The sequence below is a fragment of the Etheostoma cragini genome, chromosome 23 (assembly GCF_013103735.1).
Source record: "Etheostoma cragini isolate CJK2018 chromosome 23, CSU_Ecrag_1.0, whole genome shotgun sequence".
Taxonomy (NCBI): Eukaryota; Metazoa; Chordata; class Actinopteri; order Perciformes; family Percidae; genus Etheostoma; species Etheostoma cragini.
Genome location: NC_048429.1, coordinates 18,722,473 through 18,743,741, shown reverse-complemented (window position 1 = coordinate 18,743,741; position 21,269 = coordinate 18,722,473). Strand labels below are relative to the sequence as shown.

Genomic DNA, 21,269 nt, shown 5'->3' with positions numbered 1-21,269 from the left:
TTTGAGCACATCACCACCTCATCATAGCCTTGCAGCTGCTGTGTGAGCAGCTGTCATTTGCTGACACACACACATGCACAGACACACGCATGATCAGCTAAGACAGTTACTTCCTGCCCGTTTGACTGTTCTTCATATTGAAATAAGCTGTGTTTCTCATCCCTACTGAATGAAATGCTTATTTATGTTTTTAAGATAGGGTGGGTAAGATAGACACTTTTTTACTGCAACACCATTTCCAAAAATGATCGCCCCAGCCCGTGGCAGCAGATGAACAAGTCCTCAGTTTTAATCTAGTCCTCAGTTTTATTGTTGGTTTTGTTAGGTTTAGTCCCCAAACATACTTGGTAAGGTTTAGGAAAGGATCATGGTTTGCTACATCACGTCATGTAAAGTAGTTCCAAACAGAACTTAACTTAAACGTCACTTGTAATAAGTTATTTTAGTTGGTATGCAAAGCTGCAGCAGAGCTTTTCTCATACTTGCAGGCAGCCTGCTGACTCGATTGTGTCATGAGTAAAGAATGCTGGACTATTGCCATTGTGTGGCAGCTTAATCAGGATATATAGACTTGTAGGGACACATTTTCCCCCGAGGGAGACCATCCCTCAGTGCACGGACGTGACAATGCCTCATCATCGTTTACCACTGCTTATGTAAACACCTCCTATTTGTCGTGTCTATCACTGATTTTCCTCAGTGGGGTGAGGGTTATCTGTGCACTTTTCATCAGTCAGTTCACAGAGAAGTAGCTTCTAATCTACGGGGACAGTGAGGGGACACCAAAGCCTCCCTTGATGGAAGGACCCAAGGGAGCAACCACAGCATTTGCCTGAAGGAAAATGAATCTGCCACCATCAACCTCTCCTTCCCCAGCCTCCTTCTTTTTTGTTCTCTCTCTCTCTTTTCCTTCGTCCTCCTTCTGCGCCACAAAGCAGTGTTTGACAGCATGGCAGAGTGATGACATCACCACGGGACGGTCCTGAATAGGCCGATAGAGCCCTTTTAGCCCAGGCGCTGGGACACAGGGCCATTGTTACACACACACGCACACACACGCATACATACATACATACACACACACATGCCAACACAGACACACACTTGCCCTGTGTTCTCATGCAGATTCACGGATGCCCTGGATACCTATCATGTAAGGATAATTCATAATGATTAAAAGATAAGAAGGTGTCCGCCGCCTCCCCACCGTCCAACACCCTAAATGACAGTTCAATTTTTAGTTGTGCTGTTGCCAAGGAGACAGATGGGTGCTGCTCTCACCCAGCAAACCTTGGTGTAGCTGGCGCTAGCTCCATTTAGAGAGAACAAGAGGGTTGAGTGTGTGTGTGTGTGTGTGTGTGTGTGTGTGCGTGTGTGCGTGTGTGCGTGTGTGCGTGTGTGTGTATGTATGGGGTGGGCAGTCGGGCGGGCTGCCCAGTTGTAGCAGGTGGTGCTGGTTGAGCACAGGGTGCTGGAATGTGTTGGTGAAGCCAAATAGATGGGAGCAGTAGATCAACTCCTGCTTATTTGTAGTTGGGAGTTTTTGGCCATGAAAAGAATTTCTTTTCTGCAGCAGAGCTGAACGTAGTATCAGTGTGGGGTAGTCTTTGTTGGCCTGCCGCTAAAAAAAACATTTTAAAGGAGAAGATACCACTACTTTTTATGAAACTTTGTTTGTAGAGCTTTACTTCTGCATGCAGATACTGTCCATTTTCTCCTTCAATAAATCCGTTATCCTGCACTATCCTAAATCATGGATGTATTACTTATGGACCCCAGGAAGAAAAGCTGCTGCAATGCTGTAGCTAATGGGGGTCCTAATAAAATACTGGACCACTAAACTAAGGGGTTCAGGGGGCCACTGGACAACACTCAAAATGACCATAAAAAGATGCAAAACAGCCCAAGGCTCTGTTTCCACAAGAATGCTCGCGGGTAGAAACATACAAATATTTTATCAGCTGTGCCTTTCGTTTGGGCAGCGATAGAATTTTGGGGAATTAAAAACGCAAAGAAAGGTTAAACTACTTTTTAGAATAGAAATCTTAAAAACCCTCCACCATGGCGTTTCTGTCTAAAGGGTAAAAACACTCAAAAGTCTGAAGACAGCGGTGTTGAGAGAGAAGAGAAAAAGGTGTTCAGGTAGTCTGTTGTTACAGAAGGCACCTGTTATCTAAAAGATTTTTAACGTAATGGCTTAACATGTAAAGGATTTTGACAATGTGGATAAGGTTGTAATAGTTTGATGACCATATGTAGGCTATTTACTTGAGCCATAGTAGGCTACAATGTTACGGATGAAGGAAGAGAGAGAGGTGGGGAGGTAGAGGAGGGTGAAGCAGACCCTCCTCTGCCCCCTCCCCCCCCAAAAAAACTACTACTACTAAACTACTACAAAGTGGCATAAAACGCCAACAAAGAGATGCAAATTGACTAAAAAAGACCAAAAAATTACTTTAAAGTGACACAAATGTCTATTAAGAGATGCATAACAATCCCCAAAGAGACACTTAACACCATATCACTGCATTATGGGAAATAAAGGGCTCACTGTTTTTACGGCTTGATCTATACTACCTACAGAAGTTGCATTTTTTTTTCTCTCTTGCAAGTACAGTAAAAATGAATTTGGAGCAAAGCCAATGAGTGATAATTAGGATTCTGGTTCATTTTTGAGGGATATGTATATATTTAAAAAGGCTTGTTAATGTGCTCGGATGACTCGGATTACCATTTTCTACTTGTTCAGATTCCAACCAGATCTGAGTGCTTCATGAGGATTGCATGTTCGAGCTTGTATTTCAACATCAATAGTGATTGTGTGTACTCTACAGACTTTTTTTCTGCCCAGAACGCATTGTTGCTTTTTAACTCACGACTGGCTTGCTGAGGGAGAGGATTTATGTGTTCAGCAGATATTGAGGATATGCACGAGCAGATGCTTTTGAAGTAGCACAAGGCATACAAGCCCTGGAGACTGTGAATGACAACCACAGGACTGCTGTCAAAGCCATAAACACACACTGCCTGTACCTTTTTTGCTGCAGGTGAAACACTGAGCGTTGTAGTCTGCCATGGCACATGCAGAGTTTGCTTTATTAGTGTCTGTCTGCTTGGTCTGCCTCCAAAGGACAGACACACACACACACACACACACACAGATACAGAAGGAGTGGCTGTGGCTCAGTGGTAGAGCGGTAGCCTGCCAATCGGAAGGTTGGTGGCCCCGGAGTCCCATGTCAAGTTTCCTTGGGCGAGACTCAACCACGAGTTGCTGCGTATCGGAGTGTATGTGAGTGTTTATCTGATGAGCAGGTGGCACATACTGTATACGGCAGCCTTGAATGAATGTGGGTAAATGGTTCCTGTAAAAGCACTTTGAGTAGTTGTTGATTTACATTTACACACAGTAATAGAAATCTGCAGGACCTTCAAACAACAAAGCCTGTCAGTCAGTCAGTCAGGCTCCTTGACTGGGGCCTGATTCTGATTCTCTGTTGCTCTAGCAGGGAAACAAGCCCCACATGTCTGCGTTGTGTTGTAATTGGGCATTGTCTCCTTGGTAAGGGAGTTATCACAATTATGTGTTAATTTTAACCATAACAAATGTTATTGTCACATGCAGAAGCAGTTATAAATAGCCTTTATAACTGATTTCACATATTCTACTAGTCGAGGACTAAAAATCATATGTCTGTATTTTTCGGTTGAACGGCAATAACATCTTTTTTTACTGAGTGGGCTTAATGTTCAGTTTAAGGTCAAAGCCACTTTTCACAAGCTCTTTTATTGAAACAAATTGGGATTAAAATTAAATGCAAAAACAAGGTTTTCTTCCCAGATTGAAAATCTAAGCTGCAATACATGTTTACATGAAAATTATCTGAAATACAGTACATAGCCTAGGATATATTCTAACCCCAACCGGCCCGTCAGACACCGCCTACCAAGAGCCTGGGTCTGACCGAGGTTTCTGCCTAAAAGGAAGTTTTTCCTTGCCACTGTTGCTTGCTCTGGAGGAAACTACTAGAACTGTTGGGTCCTTGTAAATTCTGGAGTGTGGTCTATCTGTATTGTGTCTTGAGATAACTCTTGTTATGAATTGATACTATAAATAAAATTGAATTGAAAATTGAATTGAATATATTTAAAATTTGATTGTGATTAAAATTCAATTAATTGTGCAGCTCTAGTGTACTGTGTGTGTTTGTGCATTTTCATACTAGTGTATATGTATTCTCCTGGGGCCAATTGCATGCAATTAGAGGTGCATTAAGTGATTTGTGGCTCTAATGATGCAGTTTGTGTCATACAATACCCCACCCCTGACACTCGGATGGGGGCTGTGTGGGGTTTCTATTGATGTAAATGACCTCATTATTTTGATGATTGTTGGCAGATATACAGACGGGCGGGGTGAAGAAAGCAAATTTTTGCAGCTAAAGGTCCATGGATATAAATCGAAAAATCCCATTTCTACCTAAGCAAGATTTAATTGAGCATATTACAGTTTTCACTTCACTGTCACGTTGGTACATTTCTCAAATCATTCTTAACATTTGCAAACCAGTAAATCTATTTCTTAAAACAATTATTAAAAAACAATGGATGACCTGCAAAAACCTGCTCAAAATCTCAAGTGTATTTGTCATCGATGAACATGTCAGTGCCATCAGAATGTCATGCCCTTGTGTCATTGTTCACAAAGAAGATGCATGGTCCTGTCAAAAAGCTTAGTTGTGTTGTCAACATAAAATATAAATATGTATATTTGACATTTATTATAAATAAAGGAAAACGTGTGTGTTAGGGGCACTTGTTTGGACAAACGAAGCAATTTGAATTTTTCTGCCGTTATTCCCTCTTTAACTTTTATTTCCTTTCACATGAAAGCTGAGCGAGGAGTAAGAGCGTCGTTTCCCTTGCACTTCACCTCCTCCCCTCATCAAGGTGTAAGTGTCTGGTTGCCACGGGTTACCCAGGGATTGAGAAAGCAGTCCGCAATAGCAGCTCAACCATAATAAGTGAAAGAGACTGTGCTAAGACAATGAGGGCCAATCAGGCCCTTGTGGATGGCCCTCAATCATTATAAAAACTAGTCTCATGACGGCGTGTGTCACTTGTGTCACACATTAGTGTCTCCCATCTTCTCATCTACAGGGGCCTGATTGGCCCTCATATTGGCCCTTTCCATGGCAACCACACACTTACACCTTCATGAGGGGAGGAACAAGGGAAGCAAATGTTCTTACTCCTCACTCAACTTTGATGTGAAAGGAAATAAAAGTTAAAGAAGAAAAATGGCATTTCACCAATCGAAAAGTAAAAGAGGCTTTTTGGACACGGCACTGCGCTTTTTTGGGGCCCGAACAATACACCTGCCATGACATAGTTGCATCTCCTAGCAACGCTAGAGTATATGCGTACATCTAGCTATTTGGGACCCGGCTTTTCCTGGTAACAAAGGTTTTTGAGTTGCTACAATGTAATACCTCCAGCCTCTGTGATATCTCTTTCTTCTTCTGTTTTTGAATGTAGTGTAGCGAGGCACGGAGAGCAAGCTGTACCCAGCATACCATCAGGCAATGTAACAGTTAATAGGAGTGGCCTCTCAATACACAACACAGTGTGTACATGTCACACTACTAATAAATATTTTGACACTGCATTTCCTTAGGTCCCCTTCCTGGGTTGACCAGATTAACGGTTGTTGGGAAAATAAAAGGACAGATGGATATAGTCCTTTCATTTTAGTTAGATAAAGCATATCTGGTTGTGTTCTTGTTATTAGCTTAGTGTTGTGTGGTTTCATTCAGGTTGCCATAACTTATTTGATATAAAAAAATCTAAATTAGTGCAGGTAGGATGGAAACCACACAAATAACCTCACAAAAAAACAATACAAAACAGAGGCAACGCTAAATGGATGAGGTGACGGACAGCCTTGTGAAAAACTCCTTCATAATGAAAAAAGACGCGAGGTTAAATCCTCTGCATCGATACAGAGTCCCAGAGGGTTGTGGGGGTGGTATCAACTGACTCACCAATGCTATTGCTTTTGTTTGCTGTACAGTGAACTGCTGAGGGAAGATCCTGCTCTAATGGAGCTTTTATGCTTTTCTTGGCTTTCTCGCCACATTGACCTTTAAAGATTAAGTAGCCCATTCATTTAAGGCACAAAGTGGTTTGTCCACACTCTGCAGTGTGATGCTGTTTTGAATGTGGCTTGTCTCAGCTGCAAGTACCTGGATTTATATGTAGTATGAATGGAGTCCAAGCAAAGCTAATTATAGAAAATCACCCCAAACACAAGGCTTTAATGCATCATGTTCCCTGTCTAGGTTTAGGCTCTTAATCTTGAAAGGAAACAAATGAACCTGCCATGATAGGCCACCCAAACTCCACTTGTGTGCATGTTATTCACCTATATATATATATATATATATATATATATATATATATATATATATATATATATATATATATATATATATATATATATATATATATACACACTAAACTATAGGATTGTAACATTACACTCAATTTACAATCACACCATTCACAAATTTGATTTTCTCAGTTTATTTAACAGAATGAGCTGCAGATAAATATTCCTTTATTTAAATCAACTGTGTACAACAGATGTGTCCTCTCAAAACAATAACTATACAATAAAAAAATGAAAATTTGATGTTTTTTTAAAACAAATGCCACATCAAAATAATGAAATAAATAGAAGAAAAAAAATCTCTTCAAATAAATAAACTAAGAACACATAGTGAAGTCAAAAGTGGATCACGCCTTAGGTCTTTTATAAATTGCACGGTGTATGGGATTGAGTGAAAATCTTCAACAGTGAGTGTTCATAGGAGTGAGTGAACATTGTACCCAGTGCAGCAGTGTGACTCACTTATGTCTTTTAATAGTTTTTGGACAACAATGAAACTCTATTGCACAGAGGAAGAACTGTATATCAGGCAAAATACTTGGTAGATACAATCGCTGCTGGTTTGGCTCTGCATGTGGGGTTTAATATACATTTTTATCAGAACTAGATTAATTTCCTGTGCACACTGTAAAATGGTTAACCAGGACTGAGTTGGAAGAATAGCAGAGCAACATTAGATGCATTGACCCTCATGTTGTCTTCCCATCAAAATTGTAAATCAGCACTTTTGTTGACGCTTTTATCAATGTTTTTAACTTTTTCTTACATTTTGGTCTGTTTTTTCAAGACCTTTGACGCTTTTTTTCAATGTTTAACTTTTTTTAACACTAACTTTAGTTTAACAGTTACTTTTGAATTTATGTTCAATAAACCTCATTTATAGGAAAATATACCTAATGTTTGAGTTAGAAAAGCAGAAATTAGGAATTATTTAGACTAAAATTAAAGGAATGTATGTTGATGGATAATCACAGACTGGAAGATGTCAACTTTTTTTTTTTTCAAAAGCTATACAATTGAATAAGACACCCCAAAATTTATGAAAGTAGAGATTTGTACTTGCCAAAGAGCATTGTGTGGAATCAATCATGTTATTTTGGGGGATTACAATTGGATTACAATTGGATAGTTAAATAGAACATTGATGTAGGTAAATGGGTCAACTTGACCCAAGGGCAACATGAGTGTTAAGATGTTAGTGGCATTGAATTAACAACATCAATTAAAGCTGCAAGCAATGTTGGACGGGCCCCGGTCTTCTGGGTTATTGGTGGACTATTTAGTGTCTTATGAATCATGAAAAGTTTCGAGCTAATAAGACAGTGTACACTTACACCCATTTCCTGTTTTGATGGCAATGGTTTTTCTTTTAATAACTTTTTATCTCTAATGAAAATGAAGAATGGAACAGTAGAAGTTGATCAGATTAAATCTCTAGGAGGAGTTAGTGGAAACGTGGAAATGGACAAAATCACACTAATTTTGAACTTTCAATTCAAATTGCAGACTTCCTGTTGGGTTTATGGTAGGGATCCAATGAGCTTTTTTTGTACATCTTCGTCTTGACATGATACTCTACATTAAATGTATTGCAGGGGCAGAATTTTGTAGGTACATTTTTTTAACCTATTCCCAAAACCCTTAAAGTACATACATTTTCACCAGAAATGATGCGGCCGCTAATTTTAGTGAGTTTTTTATTATCTTAAGCCCCTCAAAAAGGTGATTTATTTGCAGAATACAATGAATAATAATTCCTTCAGTTTCAATAGGGCTAATAATCATCCTAAACACGGCAGAATAGGCAGACCAATCCCTAATCCGCTTAATACTGCTACTTATTGATCTCATGTCAATTGTGATCTTCAAAAATCAATCAGAACTACTTCATAGTGTGTGTGTGTTCATTTTAAGCAAGAGGATTTGTTGCATGATCCAGGATATGTCTAAAATGTGTTTTACAATATGTGACTTAGTGATTTTATCTGTGAAAGTTCTAGAGCTCGTGAACTGAGACATGAACATGGGCAGATAAGAGTGAGCAGACAGAGGTGCTGGGATGTGAGAAGCAGCACTGTGCGTGAGGTTTTCCTGTTACACCGCAGCTGAAATGTTTCCCTCACTTTATCCGCCTCTCATTTCACACAATGACTGGTGAGATGTTCAATTCACTCCCAGACACCAGACATCTTCTGTGTCGAGTGAGGAAACTGTGAACTGGACAATTTACTTGATAAGATAAAATGATAGATTCTTTGTGTGTCAGTTTTACTTCAGAGGTGTGACTGGTGAAGAGTAAATCAGAATCAGAAAGGATTTATTGCACTGGTAGGTGCATACATTGTGCATATATTGTCTGTGCAAAGGGCAGGTGTGTAGTTCAGGATGTAGGTTAATGCAAATGTAGTGACTGGGGGCGAGGGGGAGGGGGGGTTAAGAGTAAATGTAAATCTGTAGTCAAATTCACCATGCAGCAAGAAATGTCAGTGCTAATTACTGAAATTTCAGAAAGGCAGAGAAACAGCCAGCAGCACCTAAACATCTGTACAGACAGAACAGCTGGTGGGAGGAACAGTCCCAGAGTCACACAGCAAGGACGCAACTGCAGACATAATTAATGTTCTACACTTACATTATGTTATTAATAATAATAAATTGAATTTGTATAGCGCTTTTCCCAAAATCCAATTCGCTTTGTTGACAGGGAGGTGTTTGTGTGTCTGTCATAAAGATTAGCTGTGTGTGTATGTTTGTGTTTGTGTGTGTCTGTGAAAAAGGCTGGGCAATGTCCCCTAAAGTGGCAGTTGCCGATGTTTACAGTAAAACGTCGTGATGGACGATGATATCGTCATTGGGTGAGAGGTATTTCTTTCCACTAGTATGGGCTAACAGGTAACACAGTTAACAGTACGGCTAAACTCTAGTGTTTGTGTAAGAGTGCAAATCTTACACACACACACACACACTTCTAAGCTCATGGTTTCAGCTTTATGTCCCTATAATGACTTTGAAATTCAAGCCTGTGTGTGTATGCATACATGCAGTATTACACTAGCCATTTTTCTGTCGGTGTGCACATTACTTCACCATGTATTACTTTTACAACATAACAGACAATCTAGCTCAACATTTTGATTGAAATGTGGCAGTACAGATTAAAAGTGTATTGTAGGATTAGGGATTGATTTCCTTCTCTGCTGTGTTCCAAACATTTTCTTAAAAACTGTACTGAGGCACTATGGCTGAAAATATCTATCCAGCAGTGTTCTGAGTGTAAAACGCCTTGCTTTCCCTAGGGAGTTTTGTGTGAGTGGAGAGATGGTTAAAACGTCTAATCCTTATCCTGGTGACTCCAGTCACAAGAGCAGAGATTCTCTCAAAGGGATTAGTCTGCTGTCTGTATACTCAGTACTTCCATCAACAGATATATTAACTGTTTGTATTCTTATGTAATCCAAACATTTACAGTAGACAGTGTAAGCCTGTTTGTACTAAATATGTTGACAGTGTCTTTAAGGGGAATGCAACCAATTTTACCCAGCAAGAGCAGTAAAATCAATCCAGGAAGCAATCCTCACCTTGTCAAAACAGTATAATTTCTTCAGTGGCTCTGGAGGAGCTTTGTCAAGTCTGAGAAAATAATCCGGGTGATGTCATGCTGATGTCATCAGGGTTATCTCCGCTGGGGCTCGGAGACTACGCATTTATGTTCGAAAGCCTGTATTAGAAACTCATGGATTTGAGTTTGAGAGGACATGGCTTTGGGTCCCTTTTTTATTGGAAACAATCTGTAGTTTGAGTGAGACCTAAATTTGACGTCAGTGGTTTGCTGATCCTGGAAATGTTTGTTGCTGTGCAAATGCTGCTTGGTTTAACTAACACTAAACCACATGCTACCACACATTCACAGATCCATCATGACATAAACATTGCACCTCTGAAAAAGAACTTTTTACTCACTGAAAGAGCAAATAATCATGAAAATCTAATGGGAAGAGACCAAAAGGAATGTCACACTTGAACATACTAATGTAAATAATGCTGAAAAGTAAAAAGTGCTGTTTTAGATGCTAATACTCCCTTTCAACCCATGTGTGTTATGTCTTAAATTCCATGCCATGCTCTTTTGATATTGATATTGTCTGTGTCATGTTCATGCTCTACTCATTCTTATGCATCATTAATCTGCTTTTCTTTGTGCATTTGTTTTGACATTGCGCTCTTTTTTTGCTCCATGTTTTTCTGCATGTGGCTTGCTCGTAGCTTTGTACCAATGGCTAGAAGCAGACCGCCAAGGCAGGGATCCAGATACTGCAGCCACAGGTAAAACACCATCAGCTGTTCATATCTTCATAACAGAGCACTACACCTCACGCGGTTTTCCTGCGGTGTTATTTACATAGTCACCACACCACACCCCAACAGTGACTATTTATTTCAGATAGCTAATTTTCATTTACATGTGTTGCAGCTGTATGTCTATACAACATACAACTTCAACATAAGAGGAGTGAACCATAATATGGATCTGAAAGCAGTTATAAATAGCCTATGTAACAATAAAAGTTGTTTGGTTAAAATCAACTAATAATTGTGATCACAATTTTGATCAAAATAATCGTGATTATCATTTTGGCCATAATCGTGCAGCCCTACCATCTACGCTATCAGGCAGCCTGTTTGCCTGTTACAACCATCCTTTAAACAAGGGTGTGTATCAAAACTATGGCAAAACATGGTCATGTTATGTTATGGCACTCTTGTAAGGGTATCTGAAAAAATGAAAGTCCTTTCACGGCTCGACAGTAACTCCCCTTGGCAACCAGATTGAGTCAATTGGCAACCGCTTTGTGTCTCTGGTTGCCCTCTTTGGCAACCACCTGATTGTGTTTTTTTAAATATATAAACACATAAAAACGTAAAAACTAAAAAAAAATATTTCTAAAGAAGTCAATATTTTGAAGTTGAAACACTATGTTCTTGCGCAACACATAATTTCAGGTGTTGTGTGACCACTTTTCACACGTGTGATTGTCGAGAAAATATAGACAACGCAATTTTCTGTTCACGGCCCATGTTGTTAATATAGCACTGGTGTGCGGTATCTACTGGACAGAATAGCAACGCGGATTTCGATGCCTCATTACGGTGCCAGTTAAATGTCTGCGCTGCTCTGTGATGCTCCAAAAGAGACGTTAGAGTAAACAGAAACTAAATTGGGATTAGGTGCTCAAAAATGGCTTGCTAGCGCCCCCTACAAAATTAAAAGAAGTCAAGGTGCTATACTTTAACAAACTCCCCCTAGTGATTTCATCCGATGGACCATCTCAACACCTTAATGAAGAGAAAACTTTTCTTCAAACGGCGTGGCATGACGCCCATTTTGAGTGTTTAGTGATGAATGAGAAAGTGGCTGTACAGTGTACATTATTATATCTGCTTGAAATTTCCCGCAATCAACAAGGGCCTGGCAACAGGAAATCAAAACATTTCATCCTCGCTCTTATTTTCTTACTTCGTTGTACAGTATTTGGGTCAACTTCCTCTGAGCTTGTTATCCAAATAAGTTGCTCTCGTCCTCCCTGGTTTGTGAATGACTATTTTTGTCTTTACCCCTTTCATCCAAACCCTAATGAACGAGTTGTAGTCATCCTGGTTCCCTGCCTTCAGGTTATAGTTTTGTTTTTATGTGTTTCCCCCCTTGCAGACTGGGCCTGCACAATTTAGGGAAAAATATGAATCACAATTTTTTTGCTTAGAATTGATATCACGAGACAGTAAAAGCGTTTCGCCTCGTGAAATTAAAGTAATAAAAAAAAAAAAAAATGGTGAACAGGGTGAATCCAGATCACAATTTTATAACGATTAATTGTGCAGGCCTATTGCAGACTGGACTTTGGGGAGTCAATAAACTTAGAAGATGGAAGGCTTTAACACAACAAGCCTCTGTCTTATCCTTTTATTTTTCTTTCTCTCTTCATCCTTTCCCTGTCCCCTTCTGTTCGTCAAGGTTAAGGGCCTCAAAGGGCTTTGTTTGTCCTCCTTGTGCTTGCAGAGAAGACACAAAGCCCAAAGCCCTGGACTTCCTGTGGCACACAGACAACTAGTGAAACCATGATGTGTGTTTGAGTGTACAAGCCCCAGTTCCAATGAAATTGGGAGGTTGTGTAAAGTCCAGTTTAGACCAAAGATCATGATAAGAGGTAACCGTTTAAAAGCGTTGCAGGAAAGGTTTTAGTGGTCTGAACCGGCCCGCCTCAGCTCAACCCAAACCAGCTGATGATTTTGGAGCAACACATGCTGCTATCCATGCAAAGTCTTTTTCAGGACATCCCTGCTCATTTCAGCAAGACAGTGCTAAGCCACATTCTGCACATGTTACAACAGCGTGGCTTTGTAGTAAAAGAGTATGGGTAGTCGACTGGCCTGCCTGCAGTCCAGACCTGTGCCCTATTGAAAATGCAGGGCGCATTATGAAACACAAAATACAACAACCCCAGATTGTTTCATGTGTGTGTGCGTGCGTGCATATAAAAAAAAAAATAGACAAAGAGATCTAGTGTATGTGTGAAGTATGTCACCTTGAATTAGTTGACAACAACTTGAGGCAATTGGGCTGGTATGTGTACACGCTTAAACAAATCAGACATTGCCTTATCAGGTGTTGTAAATGTAATCTCTTTCCTCACATACAGTAGGATCCCAGAACAGTAGTACTCTCGGGACTGTGAAACATTGTTTTGCTATGTTTTCTTCTCCAAGCCTTTTTAAATGTCAGCTGGCCTTTTCATTATTCATCAGGTGTTGCCTCCCAACCTCTCTCAGAATCAGCTATATTTTCCAGGTATGAGGACACATACAAGGAATTTTTGTTTGGAGCATCGTTACTATCAATGTGCTTACACATACAAAAACAACCAAAACTAAAATATACAGACTAATATATACACAATAAATACATACTCTAAACAGAAATACTATAGAGGCATGAGTGCAATGAAGAGTTCAATAAAAATGATTTAAATGTGGAATATAGTGCAAAGGATTCTGGGATAAATAGTATTATGTTATTATATTACAATATATATATCTCTCGCTCTCTCTCTCACAATGTAGTTTAGTTAGAAACATTGCATTTGTTTGAGAAAGCTCCAAGGCACCTTTACTTTATTTTCTTTTACTTTAGAGTAATGTTTTTGACTTTCTATATGGTTCTCATTGTCATGAAATCCCAAGTGCAGAGCCAAATCTGCCAAGTATTACATGTAGAACTGGATACCGAATTCAATACTTTTAAGGCACCGACCGAATTGCCTCCCATAATATCAAGGGTCAAATTGAATACCAAGTTTCAATACCTACAGTAAGTAGTAAATCTCGTCAGCATTGTAGGCATGCAGCATGCTTCTACCAAGACCTAAGCTAACATTAATGAAACACTTGCTGCAGATGTTTAGCAATAAAATCCTACCAGAGAAATGGAGGATTATTTCTTTCAGATTCCAGGAAAGCTTTTTATTAGAGCTGCAATGATTGGTTGATTAAAATAGTAATTGTTCAAGTTGTATGTTGATCCAGTTATCGTTCAAATGGAGTTCAAATCGCAGATTAATAGAATGGTAAACAACCCTCATGAACAATGAACACTCAAATAATCCTAACCAGGAAACGCTGATTGCACTGACTGCAATAGTGGTGAAGAGAGTATTGAGTATATTGTTCAAATATGATCAGATATGGATAATTTAAAAATATAAGCAGTTGTCAAACAAACGCCACAGAACCTTCTTTTATCATCCAGTTTGACAGTCAGTTATCACAGAAAAAGAACATGAATAAACTACTTTAACGTAGATTATCTTTAGGGCTTTATAACGTGGTATCGGATTGGTTTATAAACTCCAGTACTTCCAGATAAAGAAACCAGAGTTTTAGGCAGTACCGGGGATGATACGGATACTGGTATCGGAACATCTCTCTTAGTTAATCATAGGTGTGTTTTGGGCGTAACATGCAATAAACCAATCAGAGTTTCATCTGTCCATTGGACAGTTAGCACAGCAGAAAAGATCATTGGTGCCAACCTGCCCTCCGTCCATGACTCCATACTCCTCCAGAGTCAGGAAAACGGGCAGGAACCATCACTGCAGACCCATCTCACCCCGGACACAGTCAGCTGTTTATCTCTCTGACCCACAGTGTCAGGTTCGATTCTGGCCAATAACCCAGTAAAACTGTCTCTACAGCACCTGTTTACTGGTTCCACTATTATTCCATTTATTTAGTATTTATTCAACATTCTCATATCTCACTAAATATTCTTTATTTATTCATCATTCTCATTTCCTATTTCAGAACTGTTCATAATGTTCATACTGTTCATATTATAATATAATAACTCAATATTATTTATCCCAGTACCCTTTGCACTATGTTCACATTTAAATAATTTTTATTGGACTCTTCATGTACTCATCTCTCTACATTGTTTCTGTTTAGAGTATGTTGGTTGGTTTGTTTTGAATGTGTAAGCACATTGAGAGCAACTATGCTCCAAAGGAAAATTCCTGGTATGTGTCTTCATACCTGGTCAATAAAGCTGATTCTGATTCTGATCTTACATTCCCTTTAAAAGCCAGGCGTGTTTATACCTTTGCGTATTGCTGGCAGATTTGCTTAGCAGGAAGGAGAAGAGGAGAAGAAGAAGAGAAGAAACTGATCTGCTCGTGCTTTAGCAGATGACATAACAATACTATTTCATAGGGTGGGAATTGATTGCACCTCACGATTTGATTCTTTTGATTTTGACATATACAGTATTTGTCACAAACAAGTTTTAATGAAATGTTTAGTCTACTGACGTTTTTGTTTTGTAGAGTCCATGCTTAAGCCTCAAACATGCATGTGAAAGTCACCTTCTCTCAGTAATCTTCCATGTCAGAGGCATATTTAAAATTGGAGAACATGAAACATGAGCCTATGTGTTTTGCCTAATTATATTATGTATTTCTTATTAGATCATGTGTGTATATACAAAATTAGTATTATGTTTTTAATAATCAATTATTAACTTTTTAGAGTCAAGCATCAAATTGCTCTAGAGTCTAGAGAGAATCTTCACAACATCTAGGTATTGATTATATTTTCCACCCATTCCCATTACACTATTTCATAGTTTAATGTTTTTATTTGTAATCTTTTGCATGTTTGTGTGCTGCTGCGTGTCCCTTTATGCAAAACAATGAAATGCTGCGTTACTGACTTTAGACCAGGTTTTTGTTGGTTAATGGCGCAATCACTTTCTGCTGCCTCAAGATAGCAATACGCCCAGAATGCACCTGAACACACCATTCTGTAAGACCGATTGTGATGGACGCAGATGCATTTGTTATTTAAACAATGTGGCCGCTGGACCGGAAATTGAAAACTCTATCTCTCTTAAACTAGCAAAGACACTTGTGTCAGGCTTTGGCTTTGTACCAGGACCAAGATAGGGCCCAAAATGATAGCTGTATCCTCACACAAAACCCATATTTATGCGGTGTAGGGCCCACCGTGGAATGATTAAGCGTTCAGGCAATCAGAGTGCCCATAATCCTTTAACCTGCACTCGTCTTTAGTAACCTTCTAACCTCGCTCCAATCATAATTGGGCCCAAACTATCTACAGTTAATACACTGCTCTGATTTAAAGAGTCCATTCACTTATCCAAAATCAATGGTTTATCCCCTTCTTGTTGCACAGCTGTTGGTTACTGAAAGAAAATGAAATGGTGTGGTGAGATTTAATAGCCCAGAGAGAGTCATTACAGAGCTGCAGATTCGACCCCAGTATCAGAGCACCATCAGCACTTCACCAGATGAGAAGTTTGAGCATTTACCCTGTTGAAGTGCCCCTGAGCAAGAGTCTTAACAATTAAATAATAATAAATAAATCTATTGGATGTATTCAAAATGGCTTTCACTTAGCGGAACACTAGTTTGTAGTTGACTAACAAAGGAGATTTTCACAATGGATAAATTAATTACATTATTTAGATCTACTTTTAACTCAAGAAATAGTCTCTGTGAAATCTGTTGATAGGATGTTTATGATGCATGTATCCAGTTGGAATAAACATGGAAAAACGATTCAGCGTCCATTAAGGCATTAATGAATAGCAGATTTTTTTCATCAGAAGCCCAAGAGCTTTTTCTTTTTATAAATCTACAATGAAAGACTATAACACTTAAATAGCAAAAGCATAAACAGTCAAATGAGTTCTATCTCTAGAAATTCTAAAATTACAAAACATGACCGCCATAAGAGAATCAAGCTATGATAGAAGAAACACTAATGCTTTTGGTTTAAGGGTCTGTAATTTCTGAATTAAGTCCGAAAACCTAATAGAATTTTCCTGGAAAGGACTATGTAATGTTGAAACTAGTGGAAAATACAGTGTTCAATTGGTTCACTTCTGAAGCACTATTCCAAAGTAATTTCAAGCCACAGCAGTCCTTAGCAGGTTACTGAAGCATGACAAATGTGAAAAAGCAAGAACACAATTCAACATATTTTTTAGGTTAAATGAGCTTTTCTGTCAAGAAAATTTCTTTTTTTTCAGGACAATAAGACCCTTTTAAGATGAAGCAAATTAATGTTTTTTTTTTGTGTTACTGTTTGTGTTTCTGATTTCCATTTAAAGCATTTTACTTATGCTGTGATTAAGAAGGATTTAGAATAAGTCCAGTAATAATGATAGCCCACATTAAGTCTCTATTCTCAATCACCAAGAGCAATAGTTAAGTGGTGAATACACAGAAAGCAGCAGAGAAAATAAATAATTGTAGTGAAATAGCAGATAATATAAGCAGTTCTGGTGGACAGCTGTTCCTGTGTTGAGCAGCTATTGGGCTGGCCTGCTTTAGACACTTTGTGTCTCTATGTGCTGTGACAACTGGCTGTCACACACACACACACACACACACACACACACAAATAGAAGTGCTGGAAATTAAACAATGTCAGTGTAATTACACTCAAATTCATAGACAAAGCTTTATATTGAATTGAATTGAATTTTATTTATACTATCAAATCATAACAAGAGTTATCTCAAGACACTTTACAGATACTCTGTAATTTACAAAGACCCAAAAAGTCCAGTAATTCCCCCAAGAGCAAGTGCGATAGTGGCCAGGGGAAAAAAATCCCTTTTTATGCCCACCGAGGCTCTTGGTAGGCGGTTGTCTGACGGTGTCGGTTGGAGGTATGATTAACAGTCCCAATTATAGTCACAATAAAGATAGTGGAACACTGCGCATCGGAGGGTGAATGTGTGTGAATGTTTATCTGATGAGCAGGTGGCACCTTGTACGGCAGCCCCAGCCACAGTGTATGAATGTGTGTGAATGGTGAATGTTACCTGTAGATGTAAAAGCGCTTTGAGCGGTTGTTAAGACTGGAAAAGCGCTATATAAATACAGCACATTTACATTTACATTTACATTTACAATTAATAGTTCCAGCAGTTCAGCGCATACTAAGGCCAGTGTCAATCCACAGAATTTGAATTCAATTTACTCTACAATCATACAACTGCCTTGATGACAAGGAGACGTGTGAGTTGTTTACTTGGTAATCTTTCCCGTCTCCACAATCCATCTGATATCCATCTGCTCCAGCATTAGAGATGACACATTTAATTGTTGTTGGCACTCAAAGTAGATTTTACAGAAGATGTTAAACTGATAATTTTTTGTAGTTCCCTGATTGTATTTGAGACTGACACAAGTGAGGGAAGGACTGTGTGACTGAAACAGGCACACGCAATGTCTGCTTATTAGAACTGTGTGGTAGTGTGTGTCCATTGATGTGCCTGTTGATATGGGGGACGGGGGGTCCAGCTGCTGACAGAGAGGAATTTCATGCATGCTGTCAGTGACACATACTGTCACTGCCAGTGCAGCTCATGATTCTTCACAGCTTCATTTTTCCTAACCATCTCACAATCATTTAAACCAGAAACATTCAACTATATAACATTCAGAAACATACATACACTTTTGTCAAATGGATATATGAAGCTTCATGTAAATACAATATATTTGAGGTTGTTAAACTTGTGATACCAACTTGTAGTCATAGTGCTGCCCTTTTGTGTTACCGCTGCATCATTGCCTTTGTCTCTGTCTTCTCATTTTTGCAGGTGAAAACTTTGAGCAGAGCCCCTTGAAGAGGACGTTCAAGTCCAAAGTTTTGGCACGCTACCCTCAGAACGTGGAGTGGAATCCCTTCGATCAGGATGCTGTCAACATGGTAGGTTGATTGTACGGGGGGGGGGGGATATGGGGAAAAAAATATGTACATAAGTGAGGGTGAACTGTAGTGATACCAACAATACATCCAGCAGTGCAGGAAGAACCACACACAATGAGCATAGAGGCCGTTGATTAAGACACAGTGTTTTCTTAAGAGATCCTGTGCACTCCCATCTCTACGGAATTACCCTGAAAGGTTTGCACGGAGCGCCTCATTGAATACGTCTTCCTTTTTCAGTAGTCTCAATCTAGATGTTTTGTGTCGAGGAGTTGGATGAAATGGAAATGCAGTGGCAGAAAAGCAGTTTTTTCTGATGATATTGCAGAAAACAGAGGAATTATTTTTCTCAGCGAAAACATCATAAATTGGCACAATATATTTAAAAAAAACTTCAGGTCTTACCTCATAATTATGTTTTCTTAAGTATCATTGTAATCCAGCCGATAGCTGCCTGTACATCAGTGGTTACAGTGCAGATGGGTAATGTAATTACCACATTAAAGAAAAGTCATGCAGTATAGTTCAGTGACCCATTCTGAATTGTATTTTCCCGCTTTTGAAACCTTCCTATTCTATTAACATTATTCATTTTCATTTACATTATTTTTAATTACACTGCAGCTTATATTTAGTAGATGGGAATGTAGAGAGACTTTGAGGTGGGAGTTTAAAATTGTATACGTCTTTTTCACATTTTCATTTATAGTTCAGATATGTATTTTGTATCTTTAACGTATGAAGCAAAGCTCAGCGTTTAAATGTCATTAAAATAAGGCTGCCCCATTATCTAATATTTATACAAATTAGATGTCTGGCTTCCAATAATTGAATTAACATAACCGACAGGGAAAATGACCTTTATAAAATGTGCTCCCCGCTCGTATAAACTTCCACTACAAATCTAATCAAGCCAAGGTGTCTGCTGGTTTATTGCTAACCCCTCGGCTCACAGGACCGAGGGGTTAGCAATAAACCAGTAAAACTAGTTGACTCCCCGTTGGTCTAAAGCAACAGGATTTATTTTTAAAATGTATTTTTAAGATAACTAAAATGTGGTGAGTATTAAGTTAGCAGTAAGGTTATAGCTGTGAACATAGCAGTGCAGAGTGTGTACAGTTTAGACTGTTTGTTGTTAAATAAATAGCCACCAACTATATCTATACATTTTCGTGAAAACAAAAAGAAACACATTGGAGTTTTGTGTTGCACCTTTAGGGATAATGTGTGATTTAATAAGTGTAGAGTGGGCTAAAGATTTTGCAACCTCAGAAAAAGACATATGGGGGCGCCCTGGAAGCACACCTGGTGGAGCGTGTGCCCCATGTAGGCTAGCGGGGCTAAGTCCTTACCTAGGATTTGAGTCCAACCTGTGGTCCTTTGTTGCATGTCTTCCCCCTCTCTCTCCCCACTTTCCTGTCTGCAACTTTCCTATCCATTAAAGGGGCCAAAATGCCCCAAATGAATATCTTTAAAATAAAAAAAAGAAAGCGGATGACAAACTGAAAAATGGAATAGATACCAAAATGGAAGTTTTGAAAAGATAGTGACAGCCTTAGGAAACGTCTTTTATGATATACCCTAAAGTATGCAAATTTTTAGTCCTTCTTTTTCACAAAACCAGATATGTGCTGGAATGTGTTTAACTGTACAGTACAGTACGGTGACCTTGACAGGAAGAACAAGTGGGAATTGTGTGTGTCTCTGTGTCTCTGTGTCTGTGTGTTGTTTGGCTCTTGGTGTCTCTCTCTTGTGGTCACTGCCTTTTTTTCCACCTGCCCTGGCGTCAGCGCTGCTGAATAATTCAGCCTTGGGTCTCACCTTACGTCGGCATGGAAACAGACCATTATGCAGCACTGCAGGGTCTGAAACCCGACACCCGGATGATTGCGAGCTTTTGAGAAAGATGGCTGAGAGACATTCTGCATCATTTCTCTCCCTCTTTCCAAATATTCGGGACAAACCCAGCCCTCGTTTTCCCCTCTTCCTCACCCACTCATCCCATCACCCTCTCCTCTGGAATGTTCTTTTCCCACTTCCTCCCCCTCTTGCTGCAAGGTGTGAGATGGGGGGGATGAGGGGTGTAATCACACTTCTTTGTGCCTGCAGCCCATCATTAAAGCCCCTGGGATGATTGTTTTTAAACTTCAACACACACACACACACACACAGAAAATTCCCTCTCTTTCTTTCTGTCAAGGTCACCATATGGAGAGTTTAGCACATTCAGTAGTTTCATCAAACAATCACACTTTTAAAAAACAAATTCTAGGACTTTAGCCCACTGGACACTTATCTGATTTAATACTGTATTGTGTATAGTCTGATGCTGGCGTTCTGTGTAATTAAGGCCAAATGTTTAATCAACAAATAATACAGGTGTAAGAAATATTGTAAAGATAATTCATCTAGTGACAAATGTACAGTATGCCATGTATGTACGAATGATTGTTTTGTTTGTGTTGTTTTTAGATTTGTCTTGCGCTAATTTCTTCTCACATCAGCTTTTATAACGATATAA

At 39.1% G+C, this 21,269-nt stretch overlaps 1 protein-coding gene across 6 annotated transcripts in view; it reads left to right on the top strand.

The window, feature by feature from the left end:
- LOC117938695 (DENN domain-containing protein 5B-like) overlaps positions 1-21,269 on the top strand; it is a 77,728-nt gene that overhangs the window by 21,771 nt on the left and 34,688 nt on the right. For 4 of the 6 annotated variants that reach the window (XM_034863475.1, XM_034863476.1, XM_034863478.1 and 1 more), the window contains exons 2-3: positions 10,715-10,774; positions 18,639-18,748. In XM_034863475.1, coding sequence (XP_034719366.1) covers positions 10,715-10,774; positions 18,639-18,748 — 170 coding nt within the window. The remainder of the gene's footprint in view (positions 1-10,714; positions 10,775-18,638; positions 18,749-21,269) is intronic. The other 2 variants (XM_034863477.1, XM_034863480.1) reach the window with 1 other exon arrangement.